Raw genomic sequence first — 18,664 nt, forward strand, 5'->3', positions numbered from 1 at the left:
CTTATTATAAATTCTAATTATTTTTGAAATTTCCATAATATTATAAATTATTATTTTATCCTTTAAAATCAATACTTTATGAATATCTATTAACTTTTTAATTAAGACCTTACTTTAAAGAAGAAACATAATTTTAACCTAAATTATTATTATTATAATTTATTTAATTAAAACTTTATTTTGATTATAATAGTCCATAATTACTCCTAGGAGATTAAAGTACAGATTTTGATTAAAATATATCACAGTTCTTATAGCTTTCATCATTCTATATATTTAATAAATAAAAAAAAAATTTAAAATAAAAAACAATTACAAAAAATTAGCTTTAAAAGTTCTTTTTAAAATTTTATTAAAATCCTTCTCCCCCATATTTTTTTATAGTTTCTCTACTCATTTACAAAACAGCATTAATTTTTAGATCTAAATCATTTTATGGCGTTTAATATATCTACTAATAAGTTTTCCTATCTTCCTAAAAACAATTATTTTATTATTATAAATAAAGACAATTATAATTCTTATCAAAGTCTATAAAACTGATTTTTTTACTAAACTAAATTTCATTCAAAAAGTTTATTTTCTCATATAAATTCTCTAAAGATATCCTTTTATCTTCATCCTTTATTAACATCTCTTCCAAAAACTCAACTAAAATAAAACTTCCTAAACTTAATTTAACTCCATTTAATATTTCCTTTAATTTAGGCCAGTTAATCTCATAAATTTCCTTTAAATAACATTCTTTGCTTACGTTTATTAATGAACAAGCTTCCAATACACTCATTCCAATTGAAAAAACTTCATTTTTATAAAAATCACACTCTGCTTTTTCACATAACTTTTTCAAACTTTCAAGCATTTAAGGAGAGACATAAAATTCATCTAAATTTCCATAAAGTAATTACTCATAAGCCTTTAAATTTTCCTTTTCTTTTAAATACTCTCCTCCAACTTTTATTTCGCCGGTATTTTCGTCCAAAAGGATATTAAAAGGTCTTATATCAGCATGAATAATACCATTTTTTTTCAAATACAAAGACGTATTAACTAAGGTTCTCAATAAATATAGCATTTCTTATTCTTTAAAATATCTATTTTCATTTCTTCTTTAATTAATTTCGTCTTTGAGATCTTTTTAGTAATACTCAAAAAAAAAATTAATTTTGAAAAAACTCGAACAAAATTCTTCTTATTTTAAGCAATTAAAATTCTGCATTTTTACAATATTAGGATGATCCAATTATAAAAATTTTTCGGAATATTATATTATTTTCTCACATTTTTCTTCACTAATTATAGTTTATTATTACTCAAAGTATTATTTTTTATTATTTTAGGTATCGATTGGAACCAATATTTAACCTTATCCATAATGTGGGTCATTTATAATTTCTTTTTTTGTAAAATCTGATGGATTATATAAAGGTTAATTTAAATTTTTTATATCTTCTGATTATTGTTTCCCATTTTTATTTTATTATTTATATATTTATTTAACAGTAATAAAAATAAAAAATTATATATTTTATTTACAAATATTATTTATAATTTTTAAAATATATATATAAAATTATTTAAATTAATTTAATTTTATATATATATTATTGTATATTTTTTTCATATTAATATAAATAAATGGGAAATAAATAATAAAATAATTAACTAAATAATCTTAAAAGTAAAGATTCTAACTAAGATCTTGCAAGTGATAGATAAAAACAAACTTAAAAGCACTATTAAGAAATATCTGAAGAAATTAAAAATATGTTTACACCTCATTATAATCTATATTAAGTAATGTTTATTTCTTTATGCATATATTTATATATATATATATATATAAAATAAATAAAAAGAAATAAATAATAGATAGAAAAAATAAAATGTTTTGAAAAAAATAAACTTACTGAAAAAAATTATTAATAATGTATTAATTAAATATAATAAAAATATTAAAATGATGTTCGGAAGTTAAAATCTTTATTTTAAAAAATTGACGTAATATTTTTATTTATATTATTTTATATATTTACCACTTATATTTATGTATTTTTTTATTTTATATATAATAAAAAAAAAAAGGAAGAAGATAGTTAATGCAGATTTAGATGTTAAAAAAAAAAAACAGGAACTGAAGGATTTGTTGAATGTATGAGAGCCTGTAATTAATTTATGAAAAAATCTACTATTGATATTTATAATGAATTCTATAAGTAATAACTATCTGGTATTTTTGAATATAATTAAATAGAAAAATAGTAAAAATGATTTTAAAATCAAAATAATAATAGAATATGGAATGAAAAATATATTATATAATGTTTCAATTTAATTTTATTTTATTTTTTTAAAAAAAAATATTTATAAAAACTTTTTTTATTATAAAATAATTTATTTGAACAAAAAATTAAAAAATATACTTTAAAACCCAAAATAAACCTTTTCTAAAATAAAAACTATTTATTATTTTATATTTTTATTATCCTTTATAATATATTATATATCTCTTAATTCTCTATAAAACTAATAAATTTTATTCCAAATAAAATCAATCGAAAAATAATAATAAAAAAAATTAAAAGTTTAAACATAATTCCATAAAATAATTTTCAAAGAATTTGAATATAGTATCTCTTTTTTAAATATAAAAACTTTTAAATATAATAAAAATACAATATATGATACAAATAATTATTGATAATTTAATAAAAGAAAATGCATTATTTGTATATTTATTGATTTCTCAAATAATACATAGAAAGCATAAATAATATTTCTAAAAATAATTAATATATATTGATTTTTTTATTATTTGTTTTAAAGTCCAATATTAATAAAACTAAAGGGGACTTATTATATATTAAACCTAAAATAATTAATTATTTAATTTTTTTTTTTTTTAATAAATAATTATTCGCTAATGAAAAATAAATAAATGAATTAAAACACAAAAATCATAAAACAGCTATTACCTATACAATATAAAAATATAATAAAAGACAAATAATAATATTATATTTAAAGTAAAACAAATATTGCTCTCCATACAATAAAATACATTGAAAAAATAATTTGAATGAAAACCTATAATTGGAAATGAAATTTAAATAAAAAATAGAAAGAAAATATATTAGATCAACTGTAAATGCAATATTTATATACCAGAGAAAATCGATTTTAAAGATAATAACTAACTTATTCAACTTAATCTTATTGAACTAATAAAATAATTAAAAAGATATATAAATAATATTCAAAAAGTAAAAAATAACTAATATTTTATTCAATAATTAAACAAAATTATAGGCCCAAACATGAAATAATATTAAAAATAACAATTAAGAAAAAAAAAAGATAATAATTATTTGAAAAATCAATAAAATAAAAGAAAATATTAAATAAAAAATCATTAAACAAACAAAAAAATAATAATAATTTAAATAAAATAACTTTCTAAATATAATAATATAATCCTGCCTTTAAAAAACATAAATAATTAATTAATAAAAATAAATCTAATTATTAAATAATAAAAAATAAGTAATACAAAAAAAAAAAAATTAATAGTAATACAAGAAAATTTTAAATATGATAAATAAAATATTATTATTTTAATAATAATTATATAAAATATTATATTTTATATTATTAATTATTATTATATATATATTTATAAGCATTATGAAATAAATTTATACCTATAAACATTTTTTTTTTTCTAAGAAAAAGAAATAAATTATACATTTCACCTAAAAAATAAACAAACTATATAAAAATAAAATAAAAGTGAATAAATATAATATATTTAAATTAATAATTAAATATTTATGTTTAATATAAAAAATTAAATTATATAAAAATAATAAAAAAAAACAAAGTATTATATTACTTTTTATTCATTTATATGCTTCTTCAAAATCAATTTAATTAATTACTAATTATTATTTTTCTTCATAATTTTCATCTACCCATTTGTATTTTATAATTTTAGGAACACATTTACCATATTTATCATACTTTTTTAAATACATATATAAAAATAATAAAAAATAAAAACTCCAGTTTCTCTAGCCTAAGTAATAATATAAGGTAAAAAAGGTATAAAAAAAGCCAAAAACGGAAAACTTAGTAAACTATATAAAGTTTTAATCATAAACAAAATTTGCCTAATTTACCATTCTTATTTTTTATCATATCCATAGATTAAAGCAAAGCTACTTCCACTTAATAAAACAAATATAATTAAATCATACAATAATAATTTTATTAATCTACCACCTCTATTATTAATTATTTGATTTTTTTTAAATAAAAAACAAATTAAAATAATACTTAGATTTATCGCATTTACAACAACAACAAAAATCTTAATAATTTGAATCTTTATACATTTAATTATTATTAAATCTAAAACTAATTAACTTACCTTTTGATTAACTACAAGGTAAAATAATAAAACAAATCCAAACCATAATAATTTAAAGACCAAAACCGATAATATCAGACATTATATTAATATTGATACCTGGACCATTTTAAGTACATTATTAATAACTATTACTTTAAGTAGAATTGCATAAAAAAAACTATAAATACCCTATAAACCCACCCAATATTCCAACACAGAAAAATTAAAGTTTTTTAAAAATAACTATATACCTTATTAATTACCATTCATCACTTTTATCAATAGAAAAAAATACTAATAAATAAAAAAGACTTTGTATGCCGTAAAAAGGGAAAAACTCAAAAATCATAAAAAACCAAAATGAAAAGGTTCTAAATTAAGTCCAAATTGATTTATCGACTTTTTTTTATAATCATTTTAAATATATATATATATATATATATATATATATATATATATATATATATATATATATATATCCTTGAATATAGATACCAATTTCTATATATACATAAAAAACTACAATCTATATATTATTCTACATGTTATAAAGGCTCATCAATTTATATTCTGTATTTTATTTATTAAATTTTTATATATATATATATATACTATATAATAATTTTACTTTAGTTAATACATGATTTCTTATTCAATATAAGGCCAATTTTCATCAATCAAGTCATCAATTATATCTTAAACGAACTAATACTTTAAATAAAAATAAATAGAAATTAAATATTAAATTAAAACCATATAAGGATCTTTTAATGCTTATTTTATTTCTGGTCTTGATTAATTAATTAATTATAAAAGAATAACTTAAATTTTATTTCGAATCCATCCGTTTATTTTTTCTTTTTATTATGAAATAAACTATTAGTATTTTACATCTAATTTTTAATATTCTTATTTTATTTGTTTATTTATTATTTCTAATTTTTCTTTAATTTCTATTTTCCCTAGTTAAAGCATGTCTTCGGCTTTTTATATTATAGGATTGTTTTATTTTATATTATCATACTAAAAATAATGATTAAAATTTGGTTTTATTAATAAAAAAAACAACTTTTTATTTGCCAAAATTTTATATGTCTTTTAAATCTTGTTTAAATTTTATTTTTTGCTCTAAATAAAGTTGATCTTATCTAATTTAAAAAATTGAATAAATAAAGTTTATATATTTAATGTTTAATTTTTTAAAAAGTTTAAACAAAAAAAGAAGAAATTCTTAATATTTATTTTTACGTTTATTATTGATTAATTTATAATCTTTAATCATTTTTAGGGTCATATAACATTATTTAAGGATTTTCACTTTATAATTAAGATTATTATTAATCTTTTGAGTTTTACATTCTAATAATTTTTTTAATTAATTAATAATAAAAATTATTTATAAAATATTTTTAATAATTAAAAAATTTAGTTTATAATTAATTAATAATTTATATTTTTTAAAAATAAAAGATATAATAAAATAAACAAAATTTCTGTAAATAAATAAGTAAATACTAAAAATAAAAATATCATCAATCTTTAATTTTAATTTTATTGTTTTAATTAATAAATATTTTTTAATATATATGATCTTTAATTAATTTATTATTTATAATAAATCTTTACTATAAAGTCTCAGACTAATATCAACTTTTTAATTTTATAGTGAAATCAAATACTATTTTTTTTCAAGAAGTTCAAATTTTAGAAATTAAACTTATAAATAAATTTTCTATATTTTAAAAAATAACTAATTTAAATTTAATAGATATAACTAAAATATTATTCAGAATTTTATTTCTCTCTATATATTTTTTTTATATAAACTTAATAAATATTAAAATATACTTTTAGGCTTTAACTTTATAAACTTTTTTAAGTTCTTCAATATAAAATAAATTATATAAATAATCTTTATAAAAAATTAATGCTTCCCTAATTATTTAAAGACTTTCTATATTTAATTATAAATACTAAAACTAAGAACTAATTAAATTTTAAATATAAAAAAGTTAATTTTTATTTATATTAATATGTTAATTTTTTAGATTTATATAAAATATTTATTTTAAAAACAATAACTAAAACGAAAAAAGCAAATATAAAAAATATATTAATACAACTATTTCTATTAAAATAGTAATCAAAAGAAGAAAAAAAAAATATCATTTCAAGTTAAATATATATAAATATTAATTAAAAAAAAAAGGAAAAAATAAAAAAAATCAATTAAAAAAAATTAAAAAAATGTCATCTTGTATAAGTACAGGTATATCCGCTCTATATATTCTAGACCATAAAGGGCGTGTATTAATAAACCGATGTTACAAAGGAGACATGCCAATAAATATTCATGAAATATTCAATAAAAAGATCTTAGAATACGATGAATATACAATAAAGCCAATATTGCGTGACAAATACGGGCACTCATATTTTTACATATAACACAATAATTTAATATTCTTGGCCATATCTCGTAAAAACGCCAACTGTATGATGGTTTTTACATTCTTATACTAATTAGTCTAAGTCTTTGTTGATTACTTTAAAGAATTAGAAGAAGAATCTATTAGGGACAACTTTGTAATTATATATGAATTATTAGATGAGATGATGGACAATGGATATCCTTAAACTACAGAAAACAGAATTCTTAAAGAATTCATCAAAACCGAATATCACGAACTCAAAAAGGAAAAGAACAAATAATAAGCTCCTGTTGATTAGATGCAAGTCAGCTAAATTACAGGAACAGTTACATGGCGTCCTGAAGGTATCAAGTATAAGAAAAACGAAATCTTCCTCGATGTAGTCGAAAAACTCAATTTCTTAGTTAGTAAATAAGGAAGCGTTATTAAATCAGAAATCATTGGTGTTTTAAAAGTTAGATGTGCCCTTTCAGGCATGCCTGAATTAAGATTAGGTATTTTATATTTATATATTTGTTTATTTTAAAAAAAGAAATATAATTTAAATAATAAATATTTTTTTAAATAAATAAAAAAAAAAGGTATAAATGATAAAGCTTATTACGATGCTTAAGGTAGAACCCCAACAACAAAGGCTATAGATTTTGATGACATGAAATTCCATGCCTGTGTTCGTTTATCTAAATTTGAAAACGAGAAAATAATATCTTTTATTCCTCCTGATGGTGCCTTTGAACTAGCTTCATATAGACTTGACTTAAAAGTTAAATCCTTATTTACAGTTGATGTAGTTATTGAAAGGAAATCTTCTAACAAAATAAATTTTAATGTAACCGCTAAAAGTAATTTCAAGGCCAAATCGACAGCAAATAACGTAGAAATTTACATTCCAGTACCCGACGATGCCTAATCTCCTCATTTTAAATCCGCTTACGGAAGTATTAGTTATGTTCCTGATAAAGAAGCTATGTGCTGGTCTTTCAAAACCTTCCCTGGATAAAAAGAATACACCATGACTGCTCATTTCTAATTACCTTCTGTGGTTTCTCCCAACAGGGAAAAGTTCAACAAGATGCCAATCAATGTGATTTTTGAAATCCCTTATTATACTGTTAGTGGATTCTAAGTTAGATATTTGAAAATTTAAGACAAAAGCGGATATCATGCATCTCCTTGGGTTAGATATATTACTCAAAATGGTGAATATTAGATTAGAATGAGTTGATTTTTTTTATTGAAAAAAATCTATTTTTTATATATATATAAAAATGATTTATTTATTTTATGAGGATAATATACAATGAAAAAAAAAAAAAGAAAGAAATGAAAATTAATATATATATATAATATATATTATGTATTTTTTGTTTATCTTTTTTTATTATATAAAAAATATCGAAATGTTTATTTTTTATATTATAATTATTAATTAAAACCCTTTATTTTTATATTCATTATAAAGTTACAAAAAATACATCTTTAAAATTTGTTAATATTTTATCCACAAACTCATGCATTTATTTAATTTCTTAATTAAAATAATATCCTGTAGTAATAACTTTTGCAAAACTATCAACCTCATTGACTAAGAGTTTTCTAAATTTCATATTTTGGATTAATTTAGCCCTTAAAAAGCAAATAAAAATATGATCTTATTTCATTAAACTATATGTATATTTCTTCTAAAAGTAGTATCTTCATAATTCACATTATATTAATAAATATTTAAATACATCTCATTTTTTTGAAACTCTTTTAGATTTTATTAAACAACACCATAATGTTTTCCATTTTCATTTAATTTTAAACTTAAAACGTTTTCATTTCCTAAATAAATTCCATGTATTTAATTACTAGTAATAAAGAAAAAGTACCTGGCCAAATATAAATATGAGTTCCAGGAATCAAACACTCATTTTTTATAGGCCAGAAAATATCAATACTATCTTTATATTAATCTAGATTTTATTCTATATTTTCCATATCTATTTGTGTATTAAAATATATTAGATTGATTATTTCTCTTTATATAAGAAAATAAAAAATATTATATAGTTTTTTTTGCATTTAATATTATTTACTTTAATGCAATTTATATAGATTATTATGTATATGAATACCTATTATTAATGGTTTATTTTATTTGCTAAATATTCTATTTTGCTTCTAATAAGTCTTTACTTTCCAATGTTTAAATAAATTTTAGCTTTGTAACTGCAAAAACAAATTATTTAAATTATTTTTGTTCACATAATTCTACTTCTTAGACTAAACAAAGCTATAATTAATCAAATAACTTCATTTTTTTATTTTCAGGAAGTATTAATGTATTTATATTATTATGATCTCGTAAGTATTTTTCTTATTAGTATTATATTTTTATCTTTTTTCTTGATTAAAATTCTTAAAACAAAACATCTAAACAATCATATTAATTATTACTAAATAAAAAAAATAAATTTAAAGTTTTTGTGTTAAATGATATTAGTAAACTTGAAAATAAAGGATTCAAACTTATATCTGATATATTAAATGTAAATAATATTTTTTCTTTATTTATTTCTAAAAGCTTTAATTCCCACAATTTTTATTCAATTATTTGTAAGAAAACAGATTTTTATTATTCTTCTTCCATTATATTGATTTATTTGCTTATATAATTATTCTTATTTATTTTTTTTAATTATTTTATAAATATTTTACAATATTTTATAATTATTATAATAAACAAATAAAAATAAATATTCTTAAATTATAATCCAATAAAAATATTATATATATATATAAAAAGAAATATCGAAAAAAAAATATAATATATATATTAAATAAATATATTGAGTTATTACAATATAATTAAATAATAATATTGTATAATTAAATAAAATTTATATAAAATTATATAAAATATTTATAATTAGAAATATAATATATAAATATAAATAATATATATATATATATAAATATATATATATTTATATATATATATAAAAATATTTCTTAAATAGCTTTTTATTATATAATTAAAAATATTAATATGAAAAAATATATATTACAAATAAATTTTTTTAAATATAAATTCAAAAAAATAATTAAAGCAATCAAACTCAAACTTTTCTTTTAGGATATCGAAAATATTCTATAAATCTTCATCTTTAATTTGAGTATTTATTATTTTGAAATTTCCCATCACTAAATAAAATTAATAATATCATTTAAAAAATCTATTTTTAACAATTTAATATGAATAATATATATTTAATTTTATTATTTTTAAACAAACAAACAAAATAATTTATGTTCAAAATAATAAAACCAACCTTACAATAATTGAAAACCTAAATTTGTTACTAAACTCATTAATATTTTTATTTTTTTCGAGTTTATATTCAAATAACATTCGAACTCTCTCTCTTTTTAATAAACTATTTATATCTATTTATATATTGATTTTAAGTTAAAATTGCATTATTAATTATATCTTTTTTTTCAAATTTTCTTCTTATTTATTTATTTATTAATTATTTAATTTACATTCCAAAAAAAAAATGTTATTTAAATTACTATTGTTATTTTTTTTTAGTTTATAATCAATTTTATCTATATATTAACAATTTATTGTTTTAGTCAGTAATACAATATTAATAGTGATCAATAAAACATATATGATAATGAATAAAAAAAGAATTATTTTATAAAAACTTGTTATTTTAAAAATATTTAATCAATTTTTTAGGGCTGTAAATATTTTTTTTTTAAAAAAATACAAACAAGGAAATTTAAAAAGGAAAAAAAAAATCTTAGAGTATTAATAATTTTAAAGATAAAAAGAAAGAAATAAATAATTTTTCTTAATGATCAAAATAATTAATATTAATTAAATACATTTTGTTTAATAAATTATACTTTTTTTATAAATTTTTTTACTTAAAATAGTTTAATTATATTATATTAAATATAATACAAAATTTAATGTTATTATTATTTAATAATTATAAAAATAAAATATTTCTTTTTATAAAAATATTTAATAAAATTAGATAAATATATATAATTTATTTAAATATTAAACAAAACAAAAAATATTAAGAACCCCAATAATATAATTGCTAATTCTATATTTTATATTTTTACTAATTTTTTTTTTTTTTGTATTTATATATTTAATAATAGCAAACAAATATAAAATATATAAATAATGTTTCATTTTTATTCTATTTTTTAGAAAAATGGTTAAACTTCTGTTCTTAATTTTAAATATACTTTTTTCCAATCTCTTCTTCTATAAGGTTCTTTTAATTTAATTAATAATATTTATTAATTGAATTTTTAAATATATTATTACTTCTATACATTGTTGATTTAATTTTTCCTTTATAAATAATAGTATTAAGTTATTCAACCTCAAATTTATATACTTTTTTAAATATGTAAAAATACAAAATTTTATATTTTACATTTTTCAAAATATTATTATAGCTCTGGTTTTGTTAATTATGGATCAGTTTTAAAAACTAATGTGTTTTAATCTAAAGGTTTTTCTCCTCTATGTAATTAAACATTCCAATTACAATACTATATATGTCTTTATTCTTTAGGGAAATTAGATGTTTATTTAATCTATTATTAATTTTATAATATAATGACTTATTTGTTTTTCTTATTTATATTTTATTATTTTACTTTTAAACCTAATGGATTCAAACAATAATTTTTAAAACTTTATTTATCTTATATTTTGCTTAATTATTATGGTAATTTTATTAAATTATTCATTCAATTATTTTATTTTTATAAATGATTTTATTTTTAAATGAAAAAAAAAAAAAAATACTTTTTATTTTTTAATTTATTATTTTATTTTATAAATAAAAAAGCTATTTTTAATAAAAATAATTAAGTTAAAATATATGACTCTATTATAGATTTTAATAATTTATCTATATATTATTTTTTAAAAAATAATCAAAAAATAAAACGAATCTAATAATATATATTTTGCTTGCCTTTATTTTATTATTTGAAGTTTTTTTTAAAAAAAAACAGAATAAATAAATGGGTTTAAAAATAAGTAATATAAATACCATTATTAACAAATAAATCATCTTTTTATGGCAAAAAAACTAAAAACAAATAAATAAAAATGAAAACACTTAATAAATTAATTTTATTTATTAAATATAATAAATAAAAAATAAAATTATAGTTTTTTTATTTGTTCATTTATAATTTAAATTGTTATAAAAAATTAATATAATATATTTAAAAAATAAGATAATATAATTCATAAATAAATAAAATTAAAAATAATTATAAAGATTAAGTTCTCAAATTATATTTATAATAATATAAATACTATCAAATTAAATCTTTTATTTTTTTAAATCTTAATAAATAAAATAATATACTATAACAAAAAATATTATATACATAAATAATTATTAAAATAAGTATAAATTAATAAAAAGAATATTTAATCATGAATTTATCAATAAAATCTTATAAATTTAATGAATAATAATAATCTGAACATCCATAAAATGATATATAAAAATAAGTAAAATAAGAATAAAAAAGAAATTAAAGCCCAGAAAGAAAACAATAAAATATAAATACTCCTATCAAATTAAAATCCAGTCCAATTAAAAACGATTAATAACAAAAAAACTTTTTAAAAAGAGTAAGTTTAAATTCAGATGGATTGATTCATTTTTTAGGATAAGCAGGAAGAAACAATTTAATTAATTAAAATGATTAAATGCTTATAAACATATTAAAATAAGAATACATAGATTTAAAAAAAGAAGAAAACCAAAATGTAAAATAAAAATAAATAATAATAAAAATAAAAAAAAAAATAAAGATGATAATATATGCATTAAAAAAGAAATTCAAAAATAAACTAGAAATCGATTTCTTACATAATATAATTATAAAAATTCCTTTTTTTTAAGATAAAAATCTTATCCAAACTCAAGAGGAAAAATAATAATTATACAAAGTAATTAATGAATTATATCATAAAGTTTATCAAAAACATCAAATTGTTTTTAATTATGGTTAATAATTTTATTTTATAATTTTATTTGATATATTTTATATAAATAGCTGAAACTGGAAGAGAATTATTTACTGTAATAAAAGGTTTTTTTTCTAAAATAAGCACTTTACAGATATTTTATATATTTTTTATATAATCATATATATATATATATATAAAGGATCATTTTATTGTTTAGTTGTTGATCCTACCTATAATAAAACATAATAGGAAGATCAGTAAAACAAAAAAATGATAGAAGGTTAAAATGAAGAATCACAACAAGAAAAAGACTAAAGGAAATTTTTGAATATATTATAATAAAATATAAATAAAAGTAATAATTTGTAAGAAAATTTAAAAGGATTTGTAGATAAAATTAAACAAAATTTTTACAAAAAAAAAGGATATTAATATGTTAATAGAAGGTAAAAGTATTATATTTTAATAAATTAAGTATAAAAAAAGTTAAAAAAATATTGAATAATTATAAGTTATTAATGAATAATAAAATCTTAATGATAGTATAAATGAAGAACTTAAATTTTTAAATGAAAACTATTAAGGTTTTATTCTCGTAAAAATTTTCAATCCAGGAGAATCTTTTGGAGAAATTGCTTTAATAACATCATAAGGAAGGTAAATAAATATATATATATATATATATTATATATTATATATTTATCTTTTTATAACTTAATATATTCTTTATATTTATATATATTTAAAGAACTGCTACATTAGTAGCGAAAGAAGAATCTCATGTTATGGTTTTAAATAAAGTTTCATTTGAAAAAGTAATGGGATATGTTAAAAAGAATGTATGGAGAGATAATTTAGATTTTTTAACTTCTTTTTCCTTTTTTTAAAATACTTCAACTCGAAAATTATACTAAATTCTTCATCAGATGAAGGTTATTAATTTAAAAATAAAAGAACCATTATATATTGAAGGAGATCCTTCTAATTTTTTCTACTTAATTAAAGAAGGAGAAATTGAAATTTAACAATAAATCTAAGAAATCGAATAATTGACCCAAGAATATAATGAAATTCAGAACAATTTAGTATAAAAAAACTAAATGTATTTATTTATTTTTTTAAAAAAATTTTGATAAAAAAAAATAATATGAAATTAGCTTGATAGTTGTTAGGAATAATTAGAAAAATTAAGAAATAAAAAAAAAGCTTTAACAGTAAGATACGATATAGTATAAAAATTATTGGACAAGGTAGTTATTTTGGAGATGAAGAAATTGTATAAAAAATACCAAAAAGATTATATAAAGCAGTTTGTTATAGTTAAGAAGCTGAGTTATATTGTTTTGAATAAACAGTAAATATATATATATATATATATATATATATATATATATATATATTCTTATTTCTATATATATTTATTTTTATAATTTTATAGAATGTATGCAACGTTTTAGGTTATTCTTTCTTTGATAAGCTTAAAAATTAAGTTAATTTTAAAAAAGATTTGAAAAATGAAAGGTTAATAAATTTTGCTAAATCACAAATACCTTAAGAAGAAATTGAAAAATTTAGCAAATTCGTAGTATTTTAATAATAAAAGAAAGAAAAAGAACTTTAAGAATAGTTTATATAAGAAAAAGAAGAATTAAAATCTCGCAAAAATAAAAAATAAAATAAAAAAGAAAATAAAAAAATAGAAGATAATAAAGGTTAATCAAATTTATCATCTAACCCTTAATTATAAAAACAAAAATTTGAAGATGAATCATATATGAGTTTCTAATCAACAAATAATTAAATTAATTACGAAAAAGAAAAAAAGTAAAATTCTTAAAATATTTTTTAAAATAGAAGCAGTATTAATATTTAAAAATCTATTTTTGATTTGAACATTTAAAATAATGAATTTTTGAGTTTAAATAAAAGAAAATTATATTCAAAGAACTCGATAGAAATGCCAAAACGAATATCTTAATAAATAGTTAAAAAATAAAAATATATAAAATTATTTAAAAATATATTAGTAGGAACATAAACCTATTATTAGCAGAAATTTTTAAAGCTTAGTTAAAATAGATGAATATCAACCTAAAGAAGAACCTAAATAAACCCATTATAGTATATAAAGATGTTCTATTGATATAAAATCTTAAGAAAGGCCAAGTCTAATTCGTTTACGAAACAGTGTAATTTAACTAACCTAGAAATTCGATAAAAAAATTCTGGAAAAAACAAAAAATTAAATACAATAAAAATAAATTTAAAATTAATATGTCAAAAAAAATTCGCTTTTATATGAAAAAAACAATTTATAAGAATAAGAATAAGACTAAGAATAAGAATAAGAATAAGAATAAGAATAAGAATAAGAATAAGAATAAGAATAAGAATAAGAATAAGAATAAGAATAAGAATAAGAATAAGATTAAACTTCAAACTACCAAAAATTTCAATCTTTATTATTCGATTCAACAGAACTCTAAAATTAAAATACTTCTTAATTATAAACATCAGAACCTAAAAATATAGACTCAAATCAATTTTTAATTAATAACTAATACAAGCCTTTAAAAGAGAGACGTTAATAATCGTAAATGAAAATATATTAAAAAATTATTAATTCATAGAATGTTTCTTAATAGTAAATAATATAACCAACATTAAATGTCATGTAATAAATTAACGATTAGATTTTAAATAAAAATCCATCAATTAATTTCATAGAAGTCATAAATTAAAACATACATAAAAATATATACGAAAATGACATTTTTTTTATAAAAGGAACTTCTTCCAGAAATATATTATAATAATAAGACAAAAAATATTAAACTTGTAACAAATTTATAAGCAGAAGTAATAATACATCGAAATCTGAAAAAAAAATTTAAGATAAAAATATTCAAGAAATAAAAAATAATATTAAACAAAAAAACAAGAAATAATATCAAATATTAATTAATTTTAAATAAAAATGAAAAATTAAGAAAATAAAAAATAATATAAGTCGAACTTAGTAACAAAATAATAAAATTATTTATAATAAAATGCTTTTTATGTATAAAACAAATTAACAAATATAAGAAAGAAAGTAAATACATTTCCTAATTTTTTGTAAAAAATATATGATGTAGATAGAAATAATTGAAATATTAAATTAAAATTAAATAATGAAAAATAATTATATTACAATTAAATTTAAATTATATATAGTAGCATTTACATAAAAAAACAAAGAAAATAAATTATATATAAAAAAAAGATAATAAAATATAAATAAAATATGTATATATATATATATATATATATATATAAAAAAAATATATTTATTTATATTTTTTTATTTTTATTTTTATTTTACTAAAAAAAACAATTAATTATATAAAAAAAAAAAATTAATATAATTTTAAAAAAAAAATATATTATATTAATATATATTAAAAATTTATATTTAAAAATATTTTTTTCATATAATAATAATTTCAAAAAATAAAATAAAATAAAATAAAATAAAATAAAATAAAAAAAATAATTTTTTATTAAAAATATTATTATATTTTTATGATTTAAATTTTTATTATTTTTTTTTTTAAATTTTTATTGTTTTTGATTTTTCATATAATTAATTATTAAATATTTTACTTTTTTATTTATATTATATTTTTTTTTTACTTTTATTTTAATATTATTTTAAACAAAGCTTTTTTTATTTAAGTATTATAATAAAATAAATTTTAATATTTTTTATAAATATCTTTTTTATTAATTTTATAGATTTTACAATCGGTTAAATATTATAAAGACATATCTTTTTTATTTTATTTTTATAAACTCAATTTTTTTAATTTACTTATTTTTATTTTAAAACTCAATTTATATTTCTAATTTAAATTATTAGTTATAATACAAAATATTAATATTATTATTTATAAATAAAATATTTTCACTTGAACAGATTTATTTATAATTTCCTTTTTTTTATGATATTTATATATATTTTTATATATATTTCTTATCTATAATTTTATATTAATATTTTTTTTTATTATTTATTTTTATTATTTAATTTATTTATTTATTATTATTTAAATTTAAAACATTTTTTGTAAATTTATTTGCTTAATTTATTTTCAGTATATTTTTTATTAATCCATTTATAAACTTATTAAATAAAAGTATTTATTTATAGTTTTAATCCATATTATTTATTTTTTTTGAAAAAATTACTTTTGTAATATTTAATAAAATTATAATAATGCAAATCTAAGTTTTTTTTTATTAAAAAATCTTATAATATATTATTTAAAAAAAAAAAAAAAAATTTAAAAGATTTATAAATTCAAATTATTTTTTTTTAAAAAAAAAAAAATTGTTAATATATAATTTAATTTTTTTTGTTTTTATAAAAAAAAAAAAAAACATTTATATATAAAACTTAAAATAAAAAAAAAATATAATATAAATAAGTAAAAAAAAAAATATATAAATGACCTAAACAGTAAATCTTGAAGAATATTAACAAGTTGTCGAATAATTAGACTAAACGAAATTAGAATTAGGTGAAATAACAGAACTATTTGATTAGTAAAAAATAAAAATCAATAATATTTAATAAAAATATAAAAAAAATAGATATAGAAAAGAAACCGAATCAATGGAAAAAGTTTAAACATCATAAGTATAAATGCTTGAAAGATAATTAGAAAAATCCTAATTATAAAATGAATATATAATGCTAAGTTTGAAAAAAGAATTAAATTTGTATTAAATTATAAACAAAAAAAATTATTAAAAAATAAAAAAAATAGAATGTAATAATAATCATAAAAACTAATTTTAGAAAAAGAAGAATAAATAATAAAACTAAAAAATGAAGTAAAACAAAAATAACATATAATTACTTCCTTTATCGATGATTTTAACAAACAATATGAAGATAAAAAAGTATTATAAGAAAGTGATACTAATTAAAACTAATGTGAATAAAATAAAGATGAAATTATTAAAGAATTAAAAAGAGAAGTGGCAGTTAAAAATACTATTATAGAAGATTTAAGTTAAGATATGTATAAAAACAGACAATTAATTACTAATTAAAAGAATGTTTTCCTTTAATTTTAAAAAGATATGTAAATAAATTAAATTAATAAGAAGTATCTTTATTTTTTTATAAATGTAGTATGAATAAGACATAAGAAAGAGATAATAAAATATTTCAAATATAAACTGATTAAATAGAATAATTGAAAAAAAGTTTAGTTGAAAAAGAAGAAGTTATTGAAAATCTTAAATAATCTCCAGAAAACTAAGGTGAAGAAATTGATCTTATGAGAGATTTAATTGAAGAATAATAATAAAAAATCGGAGTTATTACAGAAAATTTCGAAACGTAAAAAAAAAAAAAAAAAAAAAAAAAATTATTAAAAATTCAAGTTATAAAACTGAAAGCGAATAATTATATATGAATTAAATTAGTATTAGAGATAAATAAATATAAAAATTGTAAGAAGAAATATAATAATATAAAAATTAAAAAACAGATATATGATTTATATTAAATAAATATATATATTATTATTAAGAATTTTTTTAATAAATATAAATATATTGTATATTTATTTTAATATAATTCCATTAAAAAAAAAAAAAAAAACATTATGTTTATTTAACCAATTATACCGTGATATCGATTCGGACAGTTATGTGTATTTTAAATGTATTATAAAGAAGGATCATTAAAAATAATTTGGACCATATTTTATATTAAATAAAAAGGCACTTTCGGTAATTATATTACGG

At 15.6% G+C, this 18,664-nt stretch overlaps 2 protein-coding genes across 2 annotated transcripts, besides 36 other annotated features; both read left to right on the forward strand. All coding sequences in view use genetic code 6, as the record gives it.

The window, feature by feature from the left end:
* Positions 1–1,512: 1,512 nt before the first annotated feature.
* Positions 1,513–1,582: a microsatellite.
* Positions 1,583–3,496: 1,914 nt separating this feature from the next.
* Positions 3,497–3,541: a microsatellite.
* A 41-nt stretch (positions 3,542–3,582) lies between these two features.
* Positions 3,583–3,646: a microsatellite.
* A 1,186-nt stretch (positions 3,647–4,832) lies between these two features.
* Positions 4,833–4,890: a microsatellite.
* A 1,759-nt stretch (positions 4,891–6,649) lies between these two features.
* Positions 6,650–8,068, forward strand: IMG5_174440 (hypothetical protein; the record flags this gene model as incomplete). Its single annotated transcript, XM_004029678.1, has 2 exons — positions 6,650–7,337; positions 7,425–8,068. Exons 1-2 carry the CDS (start codon positions 6,659–6,661, stop codon positions 8,066–8,068), a joined length of 1,323 nt encoding a protein of 440 aa, XP_004029726.1. The 5' UTR covers positions 6,650–6,658.
* Positions 8,069–9,690: 1,622 nt separating this feature from the next.
* Positions 9,691–9,798: a microsatellite.
* Positions 9,691–9,822: a microsatellite.
* Positions 9,716–9,749: a microsatellite.
* Positions 9,762–9,837: a microsatellite.
* Positions 9,764–9,830: a microsatellite.
* Positions 9,838–10,721: 884 nt separating the features above from the next.
* Positions 10,722–10,760: a microsatellite.
* Positions 10,761–12,081: 1,321 nt separating this feature from the next.
* Positions 12,082–12,122: a microsatellite.
* Positions 12,082–12,138: a microsatellite.
* Positions 12,139–12,660: 522 nt separating this feature from the next.
* Positions 12,661–12,701: a microsatellite.
* Positions 12,661–12,702: a microsatellite.
* A 201-nt stretch (positions 12,703–12,903) lies between these two features.
* Positions 12,904–12,940: a microsatellite.
* Positions 12,941–13,295: 355 nt separating this feature from the next.
* Positions 13,296–14,478, forward strand: IMG5_174450 (hypothetical protein; the record flags this gene model as incomplete). Its single annotated transcript, XM_004029679.1, has 4 exons — positions 13,296–13,519; positions 13,611–13,947; positions 14,020–14,216; positions 14,301–14,478. The coding sequence occupies 4 exons, from the start codon at positions 13,296–13,298 to the stop codon at positions 14,371–14,373; spliced, it is 831 nt and encodes a 276-aa protein (XP_004029727.1). The 3' UTR covers positions 14,374–14,478.
* Positions 13,528–13,561: a microsatellite.
* Positions 13,531–13,602: a microsatellite.
* Positions 14,221–14,262: a microsatellite.
* Positions 14,222–14,291: a microsatellite.
* A 45-nt stretch (positions 14,479–14,523) lies between the features above and the next one.
* Positions 14,524–14,558: a microsatellite.
* Positions 14,559–15,176: 618 nt separating this feature from the next.
* Positions 15,177–15,290: a microsatellite.
* An 802-nt stretch (positions 15,291–16,092) lies between these two features.
* Positions 16,093–16,147: a microsatellite.
* Positions 16,147–16,179: a microsatellite.
* Positions 16,180–16,226: 47 nt separating this feature from the next.
* Positions 16,227–16,296: a microsatellite.
* Positions 16,228–16,309: a microsatellite.
* A 42-nt stretch (positions 16,310–16,351) lies between these two features.
* Positions 16,352–16,397: a microsatellite.
* Positions 16,398–16,416: 19 nt separating this feature from the next.
* Positions 16,417–16,478: a microsatellite.
* Positions 16,479–16,751: 273 nt separating this feature from the next.
* Positions 16,752–16,807: a microsatellite.
* Positions 16,808–16,886: 79 nt separating this feature from the next.
* Positions 16,887–16,952: a microsatellite.
* Positions 16,899–16,951: a microsatellite.
* Positions 16,911–16,959: a microsatellite.
* Positions 16,960–17,266: 307 nt separating this feature from the next.
* Positions 17,267–17,352: a microsatellite.
* Positions 17,272–17,344: a microsatellite.
* Positions 17,290–17,352: a microsatellite.
* Positions 17,304–17,348: a microsatellite.
* A 904-nt stretch (positions 17,353–18,256) lies between the features above and the next one.
* Positions 18,257–18,282: a microsatellite.
* Positions 18,283–18,664: the final 382 nt, after the last annotated feature.

This window comes from Ichthyophthirius multifiliis (assembly GCF_000220395.1).
Source record: "Ichthyophthirius multifiliis unplaced genomic scaffold scaff_1120509251277, whole genome shotgun sequence".
Taxonomy (NCBI): domain Eukaryota; phylum Ciliophora; class Oligohymenophorea; order Hymenostomatida; genus Ichthyophthirius; species Ichthyophthirius multifiliis.